Raw genomic sequence first — 23947 nt, forward strand, 5'->3', positions numbered from 1 at the left:
CCCCAAGTCATTAAGGACCCTCCTTGGGACCCCCCCCAAGCCCCCCCCCCAGAATATTAACGACTCCCCCACCCCCCCGGGATATTAAGACCCTCCTGTCCGGATTTTAAACCCCCCCCCCCCAAAAAAAAAAAATTTAACCCCCCCTGGGCATTTTAAGACCCCCCCAGGGCACCTTAAGCCCCCCCCTCGGGGCCACTAAGGACCCCCAATCCGAATTTTAAGCCCCCCCCCAGCATTTTAAGCCCCCCCCCCAAAAAATTAACCCCCTACCCGGGCCATTAAGCCCCCCCCCAGCATTTTAAGCCCCCCCACAAAAAAATTTAACCCCCCCTCGGACATTTTAACCCCCCCCCGGGCCATTAACCCCTTCTCCCCCGGGACTTGAAGCCCCCCCCCGTGCCATTAACCCCTCCCAAAAAAAAATTTAACTCCCCCCCCGGGCCATTAAGCCCCCCCCAGCATTTTAAGCCCCCCCACAAAAAAATTTAATCCCCCCCCGGACATTTTAACCCCCCCCCCTCCGGGCCATTAAGCCTCCCCCCAGCATTTTAAGCCCCCCCCCAAAAAATTTAACCCCCCCCTCGGGCATTTTAAGGCCCCCCCGGGCCATTAAGCCCCCCCCCAGCATTTTAAGCCCCCCCCCCCCAAATATTTTAACCCCCCCCCCGGGCCCACCTCGGCCTCGGTCCTGCGGGGCAGGCGGTCCCGCAGCGGCCGGGCCTGGAGCTGGGGGAGGCCGAGCGCGGCCTGGGCCCGCAGCGCCGCCAGCAGCGAGCGCTTCTCCCGCAGCGACCAGGCCGCGGCCCGGGGCCTCCCCCCCGGGGCCTCCGCGAACCGGGCCGGGACCAGGCGGGGCCTCGGGGGAGGCTTCATGGCGCCGGGAGATGGCGTCAGAGCGACGAAATGGGGGGAGAAAAGGGGAAAATGGGAAAACGTGGGGGGGGGGACGGGGAGGGAATGGCCCGCCCAGGATGTGGTTCGGACAGCAGGTCTACCCAGGTGGGAGATGGGAGGTGTGGTTCGGACAGCAGGTCTACCCAGTTGGGAGATGGGAGGTGTGGTTCGGACAGCAGGTCTACCCACTTGGGAGATCTGGTTCGGACTGCAGGTCTACCAAGGTCGTGGATGGTGGTGGTTCGGACAGCAGGTCTACCCAGGTGGGAGAAGGGAGATGCTTCGGACAGCAGGTCTACCCAGGTGGGAGATGGGATGTGGTTCGGACAGCAGGTCTACAGAAATGGTAGATGGGAGATGGTTCGGACAGCAGGTCTACCCAGTTGGTGGGAGATGTTCTGACAGCAGGTCTACCCAGTTGGGAGATATGGTTAGAACTGCAGGTCTACCCAGGTGGTGGATGGTGGCGGTTCGGACAGCAGGTCTACCCAGGCGGTGGATGTGGTTCTGACAGCAGGTCTACCCAGTTGGTGGGGGATGTTCGGACAGCAGGTCTACCCAGGGCTTCCGATGGGAGGCTTGATTAGGGGTGTAATTAGGGTTAGGGTTAATATCCCGAGGGGGGGGGGATTGGGGGAGGCCCAGGGAGGGCCCTTAATGGCTTGGGGGGGCTCTTAATGGTTATGGGGGATCCTTAATTAGGGTTAAGGGTTGGAGAGAGAGAAGGCGCAGAGTCCTGTTGCGGGTGGGGTTGTCTAACTCCGCAACTCTGGAGCGCGAGCTGAGCTCTCAGCACTCTCTCCCACAGCCTGCTGTCATGCTGCTCCGCAAAGGAGCCCCACGGGAGGAGAGGGCCACCCTCAAGTGAGGTTTTGCAAATGGTGCTGGCAGCGCCTCGGGTCTCCCCTCTGGTTGCAGTCCCTCATGCCAGCATGTGGCAATCCCAGCCCTGACTGCCAAGAGCTGGGTACATCTCCGTGTGCCCCTAGAGGAGAGCTGAGCCGTGGGAGTGTTGGCATGGGGCACCCTGGCCAAAATCGGCCATCCGGGCAGTGTCAGGACCTGCCTGTGAGGAGGGCTGGCTGTGGGGAGGATCAGGATCAGGAAGGGCCCGGGCCTGTGTGTGGCTGTGGCACAGCCACTTTGAACAGGGGGGGTCTCGGCTGAGCGCTGTGCAGGGTCAGTGGCGCGCTCACAGCCCTCCTGTCTGCTCGTGCTGTGCTGCTCCCCAGCTCCCTTCCCCTGCGTTCCCTGCATGGCGGGCACAGTCTGGCTGACCCCCAGCACCGAGGACCCTCAGGGGTACTTCTCCATCCAAGTCCTGCTGCGTGTTCCCGGGGATTGCTGTACAGAAGAGCCAGAGTGCTGGGCTGTCTTATCCGATATTTAATGAGGGTGCACCCTGGGGCTCAGTAATTGCCCCAGGCTGCACCCCGGGGGGGCGTCCCCCAGCCCTTGAAGGAGGGTGGGGGGGGTCGTGGGGGCGGTGCCCGTGTCCTTGAGGACTGGGGGGCGCTGGGCCGGTCGCGTGCCTTCCACTGTATTTGTGCCGGGCGTGGGGGCCGCGGGGGCTGCGGGGGCCGCAGAGGCCGGGCTGGTGGCAGGCGCGCCGGGCTTTCAGGCACTGCTGGTCTCCGCTGGCGTCGGGCCTGGGCTGCCTGGGCTGCGGCGAGGCGCCTGCGGGGACAGGAATTGCTGAGGCCGTGCTGCGGCTGCGGTGCCAGGCGGGTGCGAGGCAGCGGGGTGCAGGCACGCGGCTGTACGTGAGCTGTGGGCACGCAGTGCTCTGTGCAGAATTTGGGGCGCCATGTGCCCTGGGCTGGGATCCTGCTCCCCTCCACAACATTCCCCGGCTCGTCTCCTCCCCAGCGCCTCGCCGGCCATCCTCACCTGCCTGCTCTGCACGTGCTGTCCCAGGAAGAAGACCTGGCCCCCGCAGAGACAGGCTTGCAAAGCTGGGCTCAGCATGGCCAGGCCCCAAAAGCCACCGTCTGCCCTTCCCCAGAGCGCCTGGCAAGGACCAGCACTCAGCTCCCTGCCTGGCCCTGGCCCTGGCCCTGGCCCTGGCCCAACAAGGCGGCAGCCTCGGCTCACTGTTCGGTGAGGTGCTGCCCATCCACTCTTTGGGATGTGTAATTAAACACACAAGCCCTGTCTGTGCTGAAGACACGCACGCTGGCAGCGCTCAGGTGCGGCTGTGACACGCTGACTGCCCCTCTCCAAGGCAAAGAATTTGGGAGGAGGAGAGAGAGGAGGAGAGGGAGTGCGGGAACAACAACTCACTGATTTTTCTGCCTCCTACGCCGGATCAGCACGCAGCAGGCAACTGTGACAATCAGGAGGGGAACCAGGAACGCTGCAGCCCCTTCTATGCAGTAACTACGGTAGTTTGGGGGCCCTGCGGTGTTTGCCTTGTTCCCCTCATCCACTCCTGGAAGAACAATTGTGGACATTGCTGTGTCCTGTGCACTCCTGGTAATTCAGGAGGGGCCGTGAGGTGACAGCGGATGGCCAAGAAACAGCCTTTACCTGCTGTGGCAGTTGCCTGCGTTGCCTCTACTCCCTTGCCAGAGAGCGGCAGCGTGCGACCCTTTAATTTCCACAGCACCTCCTTTGGTACTGTCTCTCTGGCCATCCCTTTAGAAAGGAAGCAGGACAGTGTGAGTATAAGGAACAGCTCCTCCTTTCCAGGACGGTGTCTTCGGAGGGTAGTGCTTCTCAAAAGACAGAGTGAAATATACCCACCAGGTGCTGCCTCCGCTAACTCCTTTACGATATCCTCTATGATGTTAGGAGTTGTTGGGGAAGATTTTCTTAAATCGGCTTTTCCCTTTCTTCTTAGAGGACCTGAACAGAAAGCAGCAAGTTCACTTTGGCACCAGTGCAATTTGGAGAAGCCGGGCATGGTCTGTGAAGTCAGGGAAATGACTACCCACCCCTGCGAGACCAGCTGGGCTCCAGTGCATGAAACAGCCGAGGGTCTGGTAGAGCCCTCCCTGGGGACACTTCTGCAAGCAAAGAGCCGTGAGAAGTTTCTGTCACATCAACACCTACATCAGTAGCTCAGAAGGAGAGCATACCAGGGGTCGTGCCTGGACAGGGCACAACCTGCATCATCCTGCAGGGATGTCTGGCTGACATTTAACTCTGCAGCACCTAGATGCTCCTTCCTTCCGCTGACTTACCCGTTGGATTTGGCTGAGACTCGTGGTCCACGTCAGGCCGAGATGTTAGATAGCCGGAGCCTACGAGAACAGCTGCAATCAAGCACAGAAGAGAAACATTCCCCTCGCATGGTGCGATCTGCCTCCTCCTCAGTGAGCTGCAGCGCCTGGAGGGGGCTCAGGCAATGATGAGGGACCCAGGCACGAGCCCAGGTTTCCAAAGCCACCAAGGGGCCTGCTGAGCTGTAGGCTCTCTCTCGGCCCCGGCCCTGTCCACCCACCTGCTCCCGGGGGCTGCCATGGCGCAGCCTGGGCACCCTGGGCACACAGGGCCACCAGGAGGAGGAAGAGGAGGCAGGCACGGGCCATGGCTCCCCACATAAGCACCATGCCTCCACCTCCACCGCTGCAGCTGCAGCTAGTGCTGCCGCCGGGACTGGTGCGCAACAGTGCCTGTGGCCCGGCCCAGCATCACAATGGGGTGTCGGGACCTCACGGCCCAGCACTGCATCACCCAGAGGTGCTGTGACCTTGCAGCCCTCACGGTGTCACGGAGAGGTGTAGTGACCTCACGGCTTGGCACAGCAGTGTCCCAGCAGAGTTGTGAAGATATTCTGCAATTGAGCTTACGCTTCTTGCTCACAGGTTTGCAAGTGAAACTCTTGTTTTACCCAATTTCCAATGGTGATTTGTCCGGCTACAGAATTTGTCCTAGAGACTTTTCCCTTCAACCCTCTGCTGCAGAGCAGGGCTGACTCCTTTGGACTCCGAGGGCAGCAGACCTGTTCCTCATGGCACACGAGAGCAGCAAAAACCAGAGCTCTAGACACAGAGCTGAAGGAAGGACCCACAGAAAATGAAAAGGGGGTGTTCCTAGCTAGTGGAGACTTTCTGAGAAATGAATTTGCTTGAAGTCTCTTCCAAAATTGTCAGTTTTTTCTCCCTGCACAGGTACTTTAAGCCCATGGGTGTCAAATGCCTAACAGCAGCTCCATCACCGATCAGCTTTGTATCAGCTGTAATCTGGCAAGTTGAAGTTATCCTTAAGGACAAAGGCAGCTGATCTACAGAATTCTTCACTTGAAAACCTGTGAGCAAGAAGCGTAAGCTCAATTGCAGAATATCTTCACAACTCTGCTGGGACACTGCTGTGCCAAGCCGTGAGGTCACTACACCTCTCCGTGACACCGTGAGGGCTGCAAGGTCACAGCACCTCTGGGTGATGCAGTGCTGGGCCGTGAGGTCCCGACACCCCATTGTGATGCTGGGCCGGGCCACAGGCACTGTTGCGCACCAGTCCCGGCGGCAGCACTAGCTGCAGCTGCAGCGGTGGAGGTGGAGGCATGGTGCTTATGTGGGGAGCCATGGCCCGTGCCTGCCTCCTCTTCCTCCTCCTGGTGGCCCTGTGTGCCCAGGGTGCCCAGGCTGCGCCATGGCAGCCCCCGGGAGCAGGTGGGTGGACAGGGCCGGGGCCGAGAGAGAGCCTACAGCTCAGCAGGCCCCTTGGTGGCTTTGGAAACCTGGGCTCGTGCCTGGGTCCCTCATCATTGCCTGAGCCCCCTCCAGGCGCTGCAGCTCACTGAGGAGGAGGCAGATCGCACCATGCGAGGGGAATGTTTCTCTTCTGTGCTTGATTGCAGCTGTTCTCGTAGGCTCCGGCTATCTAACATCTCGGCCTGACGTGGACCACGAGTCTCAGCCAAATCCAACGGGTAAGTCAGCGGAAGGAAGGAGCATCTAGGTGCTGCAGAGTTAAATGTCAGCCAGACATCCCTGCAGGATGATGCAGGTTGTGCCCTGTCCAGGCACGACCCCTGGTATGCTCTCCTTCTGAGCTACTGATGTAGGTGTTGATGTGACAGAAACTTCTCACGGCTCTTTGCTTGCAGAAGTGTCCCCAGGGAGGGCTCTACCAGACCCTCGGCTGTTTCATGCACTGGAGCCCAGCTGGTCTCGCAGGGGTGGGTAGTCATTTCCCTGACTTCACAGACCATGCCCGGCTTCTCCAAATTGCACTGGTGCCAAAGTGAACTTGCTGCTTTCTGTTCAGGTCCTCTAAGAAGAAAGGGAAAAGCCGATTTAAGAAAATCTTCCCCAACAACTCCTAACATCATAGAGGATATCGTAAAGGAGTTAGCGGAGGCAGCACCTGGTGGGTATATTTCACTCTGTCTTTTGAGAAGCACTACCCTCCGAAGACACCGTCCTGGAAAGGAGGAGCTGTTCCTTATACTCACACTGTCCTGCTTCCTTTCTAAAGGGATGGCCAGAGAGACAGTACCAAAGGAGGTGCTGTGGAAATTAAAGGGTCGCACGCTGCCGCTCTCTGGCAAGGGAGTAGAGGCAACGCAGGCAACTGCCACAGCAGGTAAAGGCTGTTTCTTGGCCATCCGCTGTCACCTCACGGCCCCTCCTGAATTACCAGGAGTGCACAGGACACAGCAATGTCCACAATTGTTCTTCCAGGAGTGGATGAGGGGAACAAGGCAAACACCGCAGGGCCCCCAAACTACCGTAGTTACTGCATAGAAGGGGCTGCAGCGTTCCTGGTTCCCCTCCTGATTGTCACAGTTGCCTGCTGCGTGCTGATCCGGCGTAGGAGGCAGAAAAATCAGTGAGTTGTTGTTCCCGCACTCCCTCTCCTCCTCTCTCTCCTCCTCCCAAATTCTTTGCCTTGGAGAGGGGCAGTCAGCGTGTCACAGCCGCACCTGAGCGCTGCCAGCGTGCGTGTCTTCAGCACAGACAGGGCTTGTGTGTTTAATTACACATCCCAAAGAGTGGATGGGCAGCACCTCACCGAACAGTGAGCCGAGGCTGCCGCCTTGTTGGGCCAGGGCCAGGGCCAGGGCCAGGGCCAGGGCCAGGCAGGGAGCTGAGTGCTGGTCCTTGCCAGGCGCTCTGGGGAAGGGCAGACGGTGGCTTTTGGGGCCTGGCCATGCTGAGCCCAGCTTTGCAAGCCTGTCTCTGCGGGGGCCAGGTCTTCTTCCTGGGACAGCACGTGCAGAGCAGGCAGGTGAGGATGGCCGGCGAGGCGCTGGGGAGGAGACGAGCCGGGGAATGTTGTGGAGGGGAGCAGGATCCCAGCCCAGGGCACATGGCGCCCCAAATTCTGCACAGAGCACTGCGTGCCCACAGCTCACGTACAGCCGCGTGCCTGCACCCCGCTGCCTCGCACCCGCCTGGCACCGCAGCCGCAGCACGGCCTCAGCAATTCCTGTCCCCGCAGGCGCCTCGCCGCAGCCCAGGCAGCCCAGGCCCGACGCCAGCGGAGACCAGCAGTGCCTGAAAGCCCGGCGCGCCTGCCACCAGCCCGGCCTCTGCGGCCCCCGCAGCCCCCGCGGCCCCCACGCCCGGCACAAATACAGTGGAAGGCACGCGACCGGCCCAGCGCCCCCCAGTCCTCAAGGACACGGGCACCGCCCCCACGACCCCCCCCACCCTCCTTCAAGGGCTGGGGGACGCCCCCCCGGGGTGCAGCCTGGGGCAATTACTGAGCCCCAGGGTGCACCCTCATTAAATATCGGATAAGACAGCCCAGCACTCTGGCTCTTCTGTACAGCAATCCCCGGGAACACGCAGCAGGACTTGGATGGAGAAGTACCCCTGAGGGTCCTCGGTGCTGGGGGTCAGCCAGACTGTGCCCGCCATGCAGGGAACGCAGGGGAAGGGAGCTGGGGAGCAGCACAGCAGGAGCAGACAGGAGGGCTGTGAGCGCGCCACTGACCCTGCACAGCGCTCAGCCGAGAACCCCCCTGTTCAAAGTGGCTGTGCCACAGCCACACACAGGCCCGGGCCCTTCCTGATCCTGATCCTGATCCTCCCCACAGCCAGCCCTCCTCACAGGCAGGTCCTGACACTGCCCGGATGGCCGATTTGGGCCAGGGTGCCCCATGCCAACGCTCCCATGGCTCAGCTCTCCTCTAGGGGCACACGGAGATGTACCCAGCTCTTTGCAGTCAGGGCTGGGATTGCCACATGCTGGCATGAGGGACTGCAACCAGAGGGGAGACCCGAGGTGCTGCCAGCACCATTTGCAAAACCTCACTTGAGGGTGGCCCTCTCCTCCCGTGGGGCTCCTTTGCGGAGCAGCATGACAGTAGGCTGTGGGAGAGAGTGCTGAGAGCTCGGCTCACGCTCCGGAGTCACCTCTGGGGGTGTTGAAGCTCTGTCTTCTCGGGGACACCCAAGCCTCACCTTGTGTCCTTTCCATGTACAGGCCTCAGCTTCGTCCTCCCTCAGATTTGTCTGGGGCCAGAAGCCGAAGGAGAGAAGGCTCCTAGTTAAGGATTAATGGGTGCACGGTTAATGGTTGGACCTGATGATCTTGGAGATCTTCTCCAACCTAAGCGATTCCATGATAGCTCAGCAAGGGTTCCACTCTTCAGACAAATTCTGTCATATAAAAAAGCAGCAGTAAATCCTTTAAAAGTTTAGTAATAATTCGGAAAGAATGGAGCTCAGCGATTAAGACTAGAGATGGAAATCCTCCACAGGGAAAATGCTAGCACAGTTTGGAAGAAATCTTTTGACTGGTCTTAAGGGCTTACTCCATTGTACTCACAGGGCAACTCATTCACTCTTTAAGGACTGAAGCTGAAATTACAGATTTTATGTCCTGAAGGCCATAAGATTATTGGCGAATGTCCAGAAGAGGTTGCTGAGGGTGGTGAAGGGTCTGGTGGGCAAGAGATGTGAGGAGCAGCTGAAGTCTCTTGGTTTGTTTTGCCGAGAGAAGAGGTGACAGATCTGGGGTGCTCGTGGTGGGCTGGGGGCTGCTGGGGCTGGAGTTGCCAATACCAGCATGGGGTGGGGATGCTGGGGCTGGTTGTGCTGAAAGGATGCGCTCTGAAACTGGATTACACTAGAGAGAGGCAAGGAGGCTGCAAGTCTTTGGAGAAGCATGTCCCCTTTTGCCTGCCGGTTGCAAAGACAACAGTCATAGATGAGCAAAGACATCTTTATTGCTGGGGAAGTCCCAGTCCCACCATAGCTTGGTGGGTGACTTCAACTTGCCAGATTACAGGTGATACAAACCGGTCCAGGGAATAATTCCTAATTCACACTGATAACTTCTTGGTACAGCCCTGTTACTGAGCTGCTCCTGGGCAGGGCTGTATCTCTGCAGCTCTGCTCTCTCACCATAAGCTCCCTGTGTCCCAGGAGCCCAGCCCAGCTCAGCAGCAGAGGCTCAGCCCAAGGCATCGCTTGCTCTGCTCCTCTTGCATCCTTGAAGCCATCACCACAGACAGGACACCCAGACGGTGACAGGGAGGGAAGGGATTCAGCTGAGTCAGTAGAGGCATCTCACCCTGGCTTTGTAGTCCTGGGGCTGGAAGGGGACTCAGTGCCCTCCCATGTACCCCACAACCCCCCAGGAGGGATTTCTCTTGCCTCAGTTCAGGCGTGCACAGCATGGGCACCTCCAATTCACGGAACTGGAGGGCAGGAGCAAGATGCTGATGAGCCACCAGCACCAGGAGATTCAGAGGCACCAGCTGAGGTCCCACCCATGTGCAGGTAGCTGCAGGCTGTAAATTATGAGGGCTGGCAACCTCTTGGAGGCTGTTGAGGAGTTCCCTTCTCAAACACCAGATGGCCACCTTTAGGACAAGTGAATCCCTGCTTTCTTCTTTATGTGACTTCGGGCATCGTGGAGATGTGATCTGATAGTCCTGCTCCCAGGAGCCTGTCTTGGTCTTCCTCCTGCTAGCAAGTTACTCCTTGTTGGCATCGGTTACGTGGGAGCTCATCCCTGGTGGATGCTCACGCTCTCGTTTCGCAGGCCCCGTCGTACAGCCTCTTTTCACCACTGTGACACTTTGGTGACACGGCCAGGGCCAGCTGCTGCATGCGGTGACACTGGCACCAACAACCTGCTGCATGCCCTCACAAGGCTTCTGCAGGCAGGCAAGGGGAGACAAGGATGTGGGTGTCAGGGGCAGGCGTAAATACTGCTGTGCTTGGAGATCGTCATAGAATGAAGGAATCAAAGAATCGTAGAAATCATAGAAATGTAGAAATACCAGAATCATAGAAATAGAATCGTAGAATCACAAAAATCATAGAATCATAGAAATCATAGAATGATAGAAATCATAGAATCATTTGGGTTGGAAAAGACCTCCAAGATCAAGTCAAATCGTTAACCTAGCCATGCCAAGTCTACCTCCAAACCGTGTCCCTAAGATGTAGCTGTAAAACCCCGGAGATTGTAGAAATGTGAAGAGAGCACCCAAGCTTCCCAAGGAGTGGTTGGACATCTGTCTACCATTAGAAGCAGAGAACGAACAAAATTAGGTGGCTTTGCTTGCGTGCACAGCTTTGCTTCGCTTATTAAACGGTCTTTATACAACCCGTGAGTTTATCTAAAAAAAAAAAGGTTATTTTTTGCCCATATGATTCTCTCCCCTAGCCCTGTTGGGGATTCCCCAGACAAAAGGAGAAAGGAGGGGTCTTTGTGGGGTGGGCAGAGGATCTGGGGGCAGGCAGAGGAAGGGCATGCAGGGGCAGACAGAAGGGTTTGGGAGGGCTGGAAGAAATTTGGGGAAGGGCCCCCAGCCTGCAAGCAGCCCCCAAACAGTGCCCCAACACCCAATGGAGTTTAAGGGAAGCCTCCTCCCTCCTAATTAGTTGTAGTTAGTGCTGGGTAATTAGGAGAAAGCACTTATGGGGTGGAGCAAAGGAAGCCTGGACCTCTGCACTTTGAGCACTCGCTGCTTGCTCACGTCGAGCTTTTCACCCACCAGAACCCCCAAGTCCTTCCTACAGGGCTGCTCTCCATGAGGCCTTCTCCCAGTCTGTGCTCACGTCTGGGATTGCCCCACCCCAGGTGCAGCACCTTGCACTTGGCCTTGTTGAACCCCATTAGGTTCACGTGGGCCCAAATCTCCAGCTTGTCCAGGGCCCTTTGGGTGTCATCCCTTCCTTCTGGTCTTCGTCTTCAGACTTGCTGAAGGTGCACTCGATCTCGCTATGTTGTCAATAAAGTGATTAAACAGTACCAGTCCCAAGACAGACCCCTGAGGGACACCACTCATCACTGGCCTCCTCTTGGACATAGATCCACTGACCACCACTCTCTGGGTGCGACCTTCAAGCCAACTCCTTACCCACCGAATGCACCACCCTTCAAATCCGTCTCTCTCCAATTAGGAGACCAGGATGCCACGTGGGACCGTGTCAAAGGCCTTGCAGAAGTCCAGGCAGATGACACCGGTCAGTTTTCCTTTCTCAAATGATGCAGGCACAATTTGCCCTTGGTGAAACTGTGCTGGCTGTCTTGGATCACCTCTTTGTCCTGCATGTGCCTTGACGTTGCTTCCAGGAGGATTTTCCATAATCTTGCCAGGCACAGAGGTGAGGCTCACCTGTCTGTAGTTCCCTAGGTCCTCCTTTCTACCCTTTTTAAAAAAAGGAGTGATGTCTCCTTTTTTTTTTTTTTTTTCCAGTCACCAGGGACTCATCTGACTGCCAGGACTTTTCAAATACGATGGAGAGAGGCTTGGCGACTCCATCAGCCACTTCTCATCAGTCCCCATGGAGCTGTTCCTGTTCAGTTTCATCGGGTGGTCCCAGCATGTGGGACTCTGCTCCCCCAGTCCCTGCCCAGAGGTTCAGGGGTTTGAGAGACGTGGGAAGCCCTCTGCTCCGTAGCCTCGGGTCAGGCTCTTGATTCTCCCTTTCCATCTTCCCAAGAGGGAGAAAGGGAGGGAAGGAGGAGAGAAACTGCCAAAGCCAAGCGATGGGTTTGGGACAAATGCACAAAACCCATGGGTTACGGGCAGCACGCTCCCTCCCCTCTATCGATGCTTCCTCATCCACTGCTGGCTGCCGAGGGCTGAAGGCACGGCAAAAAAAGGCTGGAGGGGAAGGAAGGCTGCGAGGTGGAGATAAGGCTGCAGAGGACAGGAGAGAGTGGTTTCTCCATCCTCATATCCCACAGCCTCACACAGCCCCAAAATCGCTCTGCATTCCACCAGCAGGGTCCCCGTCTCCTTCCTGCCCCCATATCCCTCCCCAGCAGCCGAAGCCCCCCGTCCTTCCTGCCATCCATATCCAGATTTCCCAGCCCGCCCCCATCAGCTCAGGTTCCCATATTGATCACGCAGCTTCCCCACATCCCTGCATTCCCCTTATATCCAGTGTTGGCCACATCCCATAGCCCCGCACATGCCCCAAATATCCACCATTCACTCCTTAACGCCCCACCCCAATATCCCCCCGGTTCCCCGTACGCCACCCCCAGGGGCTCAAATGCCACCCCCACATTTTCAGGTTCCCAGTCTCTTCATTTCCAGCATCTCCATTGCAGCCCCACAGCTCCCACATATATGGGATATGGGACATTCCCCTCCAAAATCCCAAACACCAGAGCCCCCAGTCACCCACCCTACCTGCAGCAGCTCTCCCACCCCTCTCTGGATGCCCTAACACACTGGGACAACCCAGGTGAGGTGACAGTGGTGGCCATCCAGTTAATGACACACACAAGGGCTCGTACTGCTTTGGGGACTCTCGTTCCACCTTTTTTCTTCTCCTTTGCCTCTCCAACCTGCTCTTCCCACTGTCATGCCCTCCTGGATGCTCCTGGCATCCCTTTTCTTCCCCATCCCTCTCTCACTCTGTCTCAGCCTCTGTCCATGCTTTCATTTTTTCACTCCATTTATTTTTTTCTCTCCATTTATTTTCTCACCCTTTATCACTTTTTTTTTTTTTTTTCTCACAATTTCCATTTTTATTTCTGGCCTTCCTTCATTTTCTCTTTCACAACCACCCTTCCCAACAACGTCGGTGTCTCCTCCCTCCCCTTTACCACGTGAAATGACCCTTTTCTACTTCTTCCGTCCTCCCAGGAACCGATTCTTGCTTTCTTTTCCCACAGCTGAGCACTCGTTTGGCTGCACACCAGTCTTTTGGGATGTCTTCAGCAGGGAGCAGTCTTTAGGGGGTGGAATCGCCCACAGCATCTTCCTCTCATTAGTGTTCCTCGTACTTATTATCCTCCTGAAGGGTGTATGGGGATCTGGCGTCCAGCTGGGAGATCCCAGCAGGGCTGGCTCCATACAGAAACGAAGCATCTGTGGGAAGGAGTGAGGTGGGTGGTGGGGAGCCCGAAAGTGGGGCAATTCCCCTCTCAGCTCAGGGTGTACCTTTGCTTCTCCCCCGGGCCCAGAAGAAGAGGAGGATGAGGCTGTTGATGGTGAGGAAGCAGCCACCCACAACCAGGAGCCGTAGAAGAAGGAAGCAGCTCTTGCCTGCAAGAGGGAGGGACAGGTTAGGAGATGTAGACACAGTTCATGCATGCTCAGGGAGGATGTGAGCATCGTTCTGCCACATTCTCTCTTTCCCTTTCCCCACCCCTCCTTCTCCAGGCATTCTGCTCAGGTCCTGAGTGCCAAACACCCAAAGACTCTCCCCGCTTGCTTGGCTCTGCAGGAGGCACTGAGAAAATTCAGAACGATGGCTCAGGAGGCCAAGGAGAGGCTGCTGAGCCATAAGGGTGGACAGAGGGATGCTTGATACTTGTTCGGAGTGGTTGGGGTGATGGAAGGGCTGAGAGGGAGGGAGAGGTGGGTGAAAGGCTGAGGGGGCTACGTCATAGATGGAAGGATGGTGATCGGATGGATAGAGCAGCTGCCTGGTGCAGGAATCAGCTAGTTTGGAGAGGAATGTACAGGGACGGAAATTGAATAGTTTCAGGGAAAAGTGGAGAGAGGGAGGGACAGACGGATGGACAGATGGAGAGAGGGATGGTTTAATGGGTTGGTAACTGGATGGATGGATGGATGGATGGATGGATGGATGGATGGATGGATGGGTTGGTGCTGGATGCACTGACAGATCATTAGGTGAGTGGATGGATGTCCAGCTCACCTTTTTTTTGGGGATTTACACTGATAGACACGGCTTGGCTTGTGAAGGAGGGGATCCACCTCTCAGGCTTTTTTTCCTCATACTTGCAGGTAAAGTTTCCACTGTGTTGGGGACCAGCACGTGGGAATTGCAGGACCATGGAAGTCCTTAAACTGCCCCCATGATCTGTTGCATTGTCCTCGGAGCCTTCTGCCACAGGGAGGACCTCTTGGCCATCCCTGTAGAAGTGAAACCTCCGTATGGTGACATTTCCCGGGGCCTTACAGATGATGCTTAGGAGATCTCCTGCCATCACCTCTCCCTGTGGGGACTCCACCATCAGCAGGGGCTGGGGAAGGTGGTCTGAGAAAAGGGGAGGAATAAATGGAGACGTAAAACGGGAGGAATAAATGGAGACATAGCAATAAGGACAGCACAAACGGATCTCCAGTTGTTTGCCTTTCCACTGCATGCAGCAAAGCTTGGGACTGTGGGCTTCCTGCCACGACATGAGAAGAGCGCCAGTGGCAGCCACCTTCCAGACCATTCTGGTCCCAGAAAGATAAATCCTCCACCCAGACATCCTACTGATTTGTGAGATGGGCTGGGTTAAACCACAAAGCCCACCAGTCCTATTGGGAGACTTCCAGGTGAGGAGCTATAGCTGATCCCCACGTTTGGGCATCTGAACAGTTCTCAGAGAGGAGGGATAAAGCAGAGAGCAAGATAAAGAAATCACACAGCTCACCTCCAATCTTGATCACCAGTGCTTCACTGGTTGGGGATGTGAGCTGCTTCGGACCTCGCCCGATGGAATAGCTGCAGAAATGTGGCCCCCTGTGTTGCATTCGGGAGAGGACGAAGTCAACCGTGTAGTTATTCGTCGAGCTAAATCCTGAAATTGCCCAGCCACCGTCGCCAAAAATTTGGTACATCAGCTTCCCAGTGATGTTGCGGGGAGTGGTGCACACCAGCGTGACAACATCTCCGAAGAAATATTCCTTCTGTCCCTGCAGCACCCAGAGGGTCGGGGCAGGGACTGCGGCTGGTGGATAGAGAGGGAGACAGGCAGGGGGGACAGAGGTGAGGTGCGAGGAGCAGAGGCAGGAGGGACTAACTCCACGCAAATAAAAGAAACTGGCTTTCATTTCAAGGAATACAAAAAAGCACAGAGGGGACCTCATAAAGCAGAAATGTCTCTGGGCTATGACTCATTTTATCTCCTTGTGATTCAGCACAAGGTTGCGTCCTGCTGAGGGAAGTGATGAAAGAAAGGAGACTACAAAAACCCTTCCCACACCCTGGGCAGCTTTGTCATGCCAGCCAAAATGTCCTTCATGTCCTTTCAAGCAAATTATTATTTTTTTTTCTGCAACTTGGTCATTTATGAAAATAGGAAATGGGGAAGGGGGGTCAAAAAGACTAAAGAAGAAGGGTAAAACCCGTCGCTGATGCTCCTCCACAGCAGTCATTGGGAAAACGCGTTTGGTCTCCACCAAACCCTACAAAAATACCATCGTCCCACACCCAAACTGGGAGGAGCAGGTGTGGGAAGGAGAGGGCCGGGAAGGGGTTGGGTCTCGAGGGGTTTCCACTCATCAGCAGGGTGCTGACACGAGGCAGGACTTCAACAAAGTGAGATAAAGAAAAAGCCCCAGCGCCCAATTTCACCACTGGGCTCTTATGGGGAGGGGGAATGAGGCTGAGGGTCCCCCAGAAAGTCACACCTGTGGGACCCCAAATCCAGCCGTGCCCCCAGCAGCTCAGCCCCTGTTTAAGGAGACCCCAGAGGAGTTACCTTCCTCGGAGACCATCTGGCAGGGCACGAGATGCACGGTGGCTGGAAGAGAAGAGGGGAGAAGGTCTGAGTGTGAGAGCAAAGTGGGAATAGGGGAAGGGAAGGGAAGGGAAGGGAAGGGAAGGGAAGGGAAGGGAAGGGAAGGGAAGGGAAGGGAAGGGAAGGGAAGGGAAGGGAAGGGAAGGGAAGGGAAGGGAAGGGAAGGGAAGGGAAGGGAAGGGAAGGGAAGGGAAGGGAAGGGAAGGGAAGGGAAGGAAGACTGGTATATAGAGGGAGGTGAAAGAAAGGAAACAAGATTGGATTGAAAGTCAGAAAAGAGGAAAAAATAAAAGATGAGAGCAGAACATGTAAGAAGCTGGAAAGGATATAAAGGAGAAGAAGGTCTAGAGGCAAAAGAAAGGGAAAAGAAAAGTGAGGTGAATAAAAGAGAGAAAAGGAGGAAGGAGAGAGAAGAGAAGAGAAGAGAAGAGAAGAGAAGAGAAGAGAAGAGAAGAGAAGAGAAGAGAAGAGAAGAGAAGAGAAGAGAAGAGAAGAGAAGAGAAGAGAAGAGAAGAGAAGAGAAGAGAAGAGAAGAGAAGAGAAGAGAAGAGAAGAGAAGAGAAGAGAAGGCAAAGTGGACACATGGGGACTCACTGAGGAAGATCACGAGGCGGTGGGCAATCATGTCAGCGCGGTCCAGGGGGTGCTGAGGGCTCTGAGCTGGGCTGCCCGGGAGTGGGACGCGCTGTCTGGTTGCTTCGTGCTGCTCTCTCCATCTGTCTGACTTGAGCCTGGGGCTCACGGGGGGAGGAAGAGGAAGTGCTGCAGAAATAAATGGAAGCCACGAACCACATCCGAGAATCGTGAGGGAACTACACCCTAATTCTGTGTTTTTCTGTGTTGTCATCATGTTTTTAGATGACATTTCTCCCTACATGCTCTCAGTCCTTCCTTTGGGCACTCTCTTTGCCCCACGAACCATAGTCTACCTCATCAATACCTTAGGTTGGGGGACAGAAGGTGGCTTTTATCTACTCTCTCCTGCCTTGGACATCTTCCTCGTGATAGGTGACAAGAGGAGCAAGAGGAGCAAGATCCCTTGCTCTTGTTCCATGCAGGGGGGTGGACAAGATGACCTCCAGAGGACCCTTCAAACTTCAACCAGTCTGTGAGTGTTGGCTTAGGAAGACCCTGAGGATGAGGAAGGTGACTGAAATTGTCCTGCACTGGGGAGACAGGAGCAGGGATGAAACACGGTGATGGCCTTGACCGTTTATTTTCCACAATGGGAAGCATTTTAAGGGAATGCAGGTGGGATGTAAGGGGTGGCCTTCGCTTATCACCGTTGGAGTAGTATCCACTCCCAGGAAAGCAAAAGGAGGCCCTCGAGGGGAAAAGCTGGAAGTTACCCTTCACAACACCGCTGAGGAAGGACCAAATCCACTGCACCTCCACTTATCTCCTCTGTAGCCACAGGTACAGGTCCCCATGCCATTATCCTACAGTGCTGGGTCATTAGTGCTGAGCACTCATCTCCAGCAAGGTGACCTTGGCTGCGATGGTGGTCTCAGGATCTTCCCTGCAGAAGTGAAACAATCACTGCCTTGTTTACAGGAGCTGTGTAAGAGGAAGAGGTGGCAGCCCTCCCTTGTGACTCCAGACAAAATGTTCAGACCGAGTGTGGGACTGGATGGTGAAAAAAAAAGCAAATAGATACCTTTAGGGTTCTGTTCTTCCTTCCTCTTTTAACCACCTAGGTTTCAATGACACATATCTAGGTCTTGAAAAGCATCTGTAAAGAGAACTAAGCCTGGTGACCTCAGAACTAGGTTTTTCAAGAAAAATGAATGCTGCTGTCATTGTGCTTCGTTAAATTCAGGGTAATGGAAGGCCTGAGACCTGGAGGAAAGTATCTGTGGATAGAGAGAGGTGTGATGGAAGAACAGAGCTGTCCAGGACAGTGGAGAGAGAACCCTACTGATGCGTAGCTTACCTTTAATCCTGATGGCTTTGCTCTTCACAGACCAGACTGCTCTGAACCCACTGATTATGGTGTTGGTGCACGTGTGTGGTCCACCACCCTTTGGCTCTGTGATGCTGAAGCTGCAGGTACAGGTCCAAATGTCCACACCCCATCCACTTCTTGTTCCCCTTGGATCAGAAAACGACAAATCAGAAGGAGAGAGTGTGCACAGTGAGCTCGTCATTCTTTTTGTGTGTTCAGAGAGTGCAGAAAGGCCTGGGAAGGATGTTAGGCTTACAATTTATAGGAAGATAGACTTGTTCACCAGGGATCAGAGCAGAAATCCCTGTCCTTGGGACCGCTTGGTGCACGCATACTGGATCAGATATTTGAGGGACGGGTAAACTCAGCTTGCACAAGCTTCCTTGATATAGAGCTCTCTCCCTGTATGACTCATTAATTCGCTGGCAGAGAACAAGCTGTTGTGTTGCTTGCATCAGCACAAACTCCAGCCCTCTGACACTTTAAAAAAAAAAACAAAAAAAAACACAAAAAACAACACAGAAGAAGAACAGTAATGAAAACCAGAAGTTTTCTTGTACTGTGACTTCTGTTTTTTCTCAGGGTGGACGAGAGATAAGAAATCAGCTCTAAGTCCCACAAAAGTCCCACAACCCCATCCTGTGCCAGCCCCTAGCTGCACAACAAGCTCTTGCACAACTTTTTTTTTTTTTTTTTTTTATCTGCATTTAAAGCTTGAAACCAGATAGCTTAATTCCAGTTCCTCAAAGACAGAGCTACTTGTGACTAACACTCACAGTCCTCGAACTGAGGTCAGACCTCTGGGACATAAGCAAGAACTGTGAGGTCGAGGGAACAGGTCTTCTTCACCTTCTGCTGTGGTTTCACACCAACAGGCAGCCAAAAGCCACCACAACCCTTCTCTCATTCCTCCTCAAGGGGGAAGGGGGAGAAAATACAATGAAAAAGGGCTCAAGGGTTGAGATAAGAACAGGGACAGCACTCAACAATCATCATTACGGGCAAAACAGACTCAGTGTAGGGAGATCAGTGTAATTTATTGCAACAGAATGGAGCAATGTGAAAGTAAAAGCTAACTGAAAGCACCCTCCCCACTTCCCCAGCACCCACTTCTACTTCTTCACCCCGAGCAGCTCAGGGGAATGGGGAATTGGGGCTGTGGTTAGCACAGAAAACTTCATCACCTGCCATGGTCAGCGCAGAGCACGTAATCATCACCTCCAACGTCGGGTCCCTCTCAGGAGATGCCTCCTTACCAAACTGATCCTGTGGGTGCTCTTCTTCCCATGGAAATCTTCTTCCCATCCATCAGGAGCAAACTGCTCCAACCTGGGTCCCCCCATGGGTTCCTTCCTCTGGGCTCCTTCGTGCGTGCAGACTCTCTTTTATTACATAACAATTTCAGCCAGTTCACTGCAATAAACCTTTCTGATAACTCACACGGGTTATAACCCCTCTCCAGAGTGCTGTGAGGACAGGGGGTAGGACTCAGCGGTCTAAAAACACCACCTGACAAAAAAATAACAGCCGGGGAGAGATGAGCAGGGTCCACCGTGGAAGAGAGAAAGCTTGACGAGGAGATGCAAGAAACGTGGGCCCACGATAACCTCAAGCAGCAGCTAGGACGTTGCTTCCTCACGTCTTGCAGCGTTCCACCGCACACTGGAATAGCTGGAAGGCCAAAAATAGGCAGCATTTGTAAAGAGGGAGATTTGAAATCAAGCAGAGTTTTAATGCGTAGCAGCATGCTGTTGTGCCTGAGCTGATAGTATCGTCATCTCCCCCATAACATCCTCATCATCTCCCCCATATCATCATCACCCCTACACATAATAATAACTCAGAGGAAGATGAGAACTCACCAGACTCCAGTGCTGCTCTCTAAAACTTGTGTTTCCCCAGGCTGAGCTCGGGGGACATCACAAGGTTAAACCCCAGCTTCGCCTTCCCCAGCTGCAGGAATGGTTTAAAATAAAAAAGAATAAAAATTAAAATAAAATAATAATAAAATAAAATAAAATAAAATAATAAAATAAAATAAAAATAAAATAAAATAAAATAAAATAATAAAATAAAAATAAAATAACATAACATAACATAACATAACATAACATAAAATAAAATAAAATAAAATAAATAACAGGGTATTGTTCAGTGACACAGATGGAGCGTGCTAAGTCTCTAACTAGCCGAGGCTGTCAGGAAAGAGACAGAAGCAGAGTGATACAAGATGAAACTTTTTAAGGATTAGTGTTGTGGCTTAACCCAGCACCACACAGCTATTTGCTCACTTCCCTCCCACCACAGAGGGATGGAGGACAGAACAGAAAAAAAAAAAGTAAAAAAAAAAGTAATAGCTCGTGGTTTGAGATAAAGACAGTTTAAAAGGGCAGAAGGGAAGGGAAAAAAATAATAATGATAAAGGAATATAGGAAGCAAGTGATGCACAGTGCAATTGCTCACTACCCACCCAGCGATGCCAGACCCCAAGCACTGTTCCAGCTACTGGGAGGAAAATTAACTCAATCCCAGGTGAAATCAGGACGGATGGTCAGAGTGACTCCAAGCACAGGGCAAACTGACTGCTGCTTTCGTGGTAAGTTCAGCAGGTCCTTTCTGGAAGGTTCTGTCTTGCCTTGGTTTGCAGCTATGGCAGTAGGAGATGCTGAAGCAAAATCTTCCTTTGGCCACCGTGTCTTTGAAGCCTGGTGTGGAGTGGAAGCTTAGGAGCCCACAGCTCCCCTTTTCCTGAAGCCCTCCTGAAATAAGGTGGAAAAGAAAAAGCTCTTATATATCCAAATCGTTCCTTTGCCAGCTGGATCCATGGGTTAAGATCTGCTGCTCCTCGAGGAGTTTGGGGTTCTCACCTGGCTCACTTGACTTTGCGTGGGCAAATCTTAAGTATTCACACAGAAATGCCCTGCTCCTCCTCGCCTTGGCCAAAAGGACTCCTTGCTCACCTCCTGGGGCTGGGAAGACCTCGAGGAGGTGCCACGGGGTTGCCTGGAAGAAGCAACAGCCGACTGCATCCTTGTGAGCGATGACTGAGGTCAAAGCAGCAAGGCAATGCCCAGGGGACAGTGCCTTGTGTCTTCTTGGAGGAAGGGAAACTCAGCCCCATGGGGCAGGCCTGGTTAACACCACGCTCATCCACAGAGGAGGTGCTGTGAAAATTCAGAAATGAGGCTGAATTTCAGAGGCAAGCAAAAACCAGGTTTAATTGTGGGTTAGGTGTGGGATAGAGCAGATGCACAAATCAACCCAGAGGCTCTTCTCTGAGCCAACAGCATGTCTAGACTGAAATGCAAAATAGTCACAACCCTAAAACCCAGAGACTTTCTCTGCCATGACCCCGAGGCTGTGCACAAGCACACATAAATGCACACACTTCAGGAAGGAGGATGGAAAGAAACACCTTCTCATGAAACACACAAGACCTAAATACAACAACCAGCTTTAATTGGTAAGACTCAAGGCACGGGGTTGTACACAGAGGAGATGAGTAGTCAAGTACTTCCAGTTCACTGCTTCTGTCTCTTCGGGACACTGAGGCAGACAGTGAGGAATCAGGCAGGGCCCAACGGAACGGATTGCCTTGGCAAAACAGAGTAAAACCTTTAAGGATTCTTCTTCTAACTCATCTTGTTAGTCCATCCTGAATCCTTCTTCCAGATCTGCAAATGAGGGAAGTAACAGCATCAAAAATTGCTTCTCTTTATTCTTGGACCTCTAAGGGAAATCAGTTTGGGGTTCAAACAAGAGAGGAGGGTGAGAAATGATTCTGTTCAAGCTCTGTCCAGAACACCCTCCCCAAAAAGGAAGGTAAAGTAACACTAAAAATGAAGGAATTCTTTTTTTTTTTTTGGCAAAGAAAATGAAGTCCCAGGATCATAAGAATTAGTGTGGTGCAATAAAAATTAAATATTTACCTCTTTTCTTCTTGAGGCGGTGGGAGAAGAAAAAGATGAGGCCATTGATGGTAAAGAACGAGCCACCAACAAGGATCTCTCGAACCCAGCCGATTATCTGTCCTGGGAAGGAACCAGTGGTGACTTTGCCATGAAGACTCTTACAACGAGCAAGCCCACCTATAGCTACTCAGATCTTGGAGGGATGGAGGATAAAAGAAAGAAGGTCTAGAAGGAGGTTCTAGAAAGCCATCAGAAAAGCCATGTAAGGTGATGAGACTCTTTTCACGGAGATTTTTTCCCCCAGTATTTCTTGTATTTGTTGTTGATGAGAGCATGGGTAGACGTGGCAATAAGCTCATTTAGTGATGGACACAGAGACAGGAGATGACACTGACGAATGAATTCATAGGCAAGCACACGCAGAATAAATTAACCGATGATAGGTCAGTAGTTATTAGAGGTTTTAGTGAGGAAGGGATGGAAAACTCACGTTTCACGTAGACATTGACCCAGGGGCTGCTCTCGGAGCGAACGGCACGTCCAGACTTAAATACAAAATAGGCACAACTGTAAGACCCGGAGACCTCCCTTCCTGTGATGTTCAGGTTGTAGCTGTAGTTTTGCACTTTCACAACTGGGATGGAGATTGCAAGTCCAAAGTCTCCATAGTACTGGAATTCTCTGATGTAGAATGAAGAAAAGGGGACGGTGCAGAGGAGCTTGACATTGTTCCCGTATCTGTAGACTGGCTGCTGAGGATCCAGGGACAAAACCGGGGCCACTGGAGCATCTGGGGGGGAAGAGCAAACAAAACCTGCTACCTATTGACATAAGGATTTGTGCACAAAACCCATTATTTTTTCCAATGTCATGCTTCATATTTGACAAAGGAAGTAGACAAGTTAATTCTCCAGAATATTACTGGGACAAATACAGAACCTTTTTCTAACGCTCAGCTCTTGTGTGAGTCATTCATCACTCTTTTTTCTACATGTCTTGAACTATGAGAAGAGAAACACAGACCCACAGACCTCAGAGATAAGAATTCTGAGCAACTCAGTTTCTTTGTATTCACCAAAGTGCAGAAAATAAGTACTCACACGACCAAAGAGGAAGGCACATGATGCACCCCAAACCCTAAGGAAAGGCTTGGGGAGGCTCAGTGCTGTGAGACCCCTTGGAGGTGACAGAGCTGTTAGGCTACCCTATTCCTGACTGCTCAGAGAAACCCAGGAGCACAAAAGGAGCTTGTGAGAAGGCAGAGACTCGAAGCAACATCATCTAGAGGCAACACAAGACCCACGTACCCTGAACATTAATTGAAAGAGGAAGGCTTCTATTGGAAAGAATTTTTCGCCCAGCATCCTTCACCCAGTACATGCACGTGTACTCCATGGCAGACGCTTTTGCAGCTGTGAGCTGGAACCAGGCAATTGTGTGAGAGTAGGAAGCAAGTTCGTAGACTTGGTCTCCACTTCGATTGAAGAACCGAAATCCATCTACGTTCATCGTCGGAGCCATGCATATGAAAGCAACACGTTCCCCTTCGTAGTAGACATCATAACTGGGGTCTGTGGAGAGCACAGGGACTGGCAGGGGGTCTGGGAAAGAAAGGTAAGGATTTAGAGGACGGGAGGGAATTTTCAAAGTGGAAAAGGAAAGTGAGACATCCCTTTCCTCTCTGTTTCACAAAATGCAATCCAACTCCACCCCACTGCCAAAGAGTCAGTTTAGTTGGAGTGCATCTCACAACAGGTAAAATTGTTCTTACCAGCAGAGGATACAGCAAGTGGGAGCATCTGGAGGAAAGCTGTAAGAGACAGGTATTGAAGGCTTTGAGATGATACGACAAGTCAGAGGAGACTGCAAAAAAAGGAAGAAAATAAGCCACTTACACAGCAGCTGTGCGAGAAAGTATTGCATCATCGTGACCAAAACCGTCTTGGAGAAAAAAAGAATGGTGCCCAGCCAGCTTATATTTCGGGCCCTATGAAGTCCTGCCCCTTTGGGGAATCAGCTGAGAAGGCAGCCACTCCCCAGCACTACATATTCATGGTTCCGTGGTGTGGAAAGTCTGGATGGATCACGGAGCAAACCAAGTGCACTATGCCACAGTCCCTTTGCAGACACTGGAGAGGGCATGGCAACTGCAGGTCATGATCCTGATCCTCCATTTCTTGTGTTTTGTGAAAATTTCCCTTGGGAAATCCCAATCCCATCCGGAGATGGGTTCTGGGCTTGGCTATCTGTTCTCCTAGCTACTCCACCTGCCTAGTGCAAGGTTTTCTCCCTCTCCATAGGGCGACCACCAGAAATTTAACATCCTAATGAGCAACCATTC

At 53.3% G+C, this 23947-nt stretch overlaps 2 protein-coding genes across 4 annotated transcripts; both read right to left on the reverse strand.

Annotated features, from left to right (window-relative positions):
- Positions 1-12471: 12471 nt before the first annotated feature.
- LOC309888870 (Fc receptor-like protein 5) lies at positions 12472-18359 on the reverse strand. 3 transcript variants are annotated; one of them, XM_082781483.1, is made up of 8 exons: positions 17952-18359; positions 17684-17841; positions 16345-17269; positions 15712-15753; positions 14662-14958; positions 13935-14276; positions 13211-13315; positions 12472-13138 (listed from the first exon to the last, which is right to left on the reverse strand). In XM_082781483.1, exons 3-8 carry the CDS (start codon positions 16613-16615, stop codon positions 13038-13040), a joined length of 1158 nt encoding a protein of 385 aa, XP_082637609.1. In that variant the 5' UTR covers positions 16616-17269; positions 17684-17841; positions 17952-18359; the 3' UTR covers positions 12472-13037. The 3 variants fall into 3 exon arrangements, with proteins under 3 accessions (XP_082637609.1, XP_082637611.1, XP_082637610.1); XM_082781485.1 differs by lacking the exons at positions 17684-17841; positions 17952-18359 and having other exon boundaries at positions 16345-16510; XM_082781484.1 differs by lacking the exons at positions 13935-14276; positions 17684-17841; positions 17952-18359 and having other exon boundaries at positions 16345-16487.
- Positions 18360-21116: 2757 nt separating this feature from the next.
- On the reverse strand, positions 21117-23656 carry LOC309888885 (uncharacterized protein). Its single transcript, XM_082781506.1, has 6 exons — positions 23502-23656; positions 23378-23416; positions 22914-23207; positions 22097-22396; positions 21625-21726; positions 21117-21369 (listed from the first exon to the last, which is right to left on the reverse strand). Exons 1-6 carry the CDS (start codon positions 23530-23532, stop codon positions 21341-21343), a joined length of 795 nt encoding a protein of 264 aa, XP_082637632.1. The 5' UTR covers positions 23533-23656; the 3' UTR covers positions 21117-21340.
- Positions 23657-23947: the final 291 nt, after the last annotated feature.

The sequence above is a fragment of the Aythya marila genome, assembly GCF_965140915.1.
Source record: "Aythya marila genome assembly, chromosome: 31".
Classification (NCBI taxonomy): Eukaryota; Metazoa; Chordata; class Aves; order Anseriformes; family Anatidae; genus Aythya; species Aythya marila.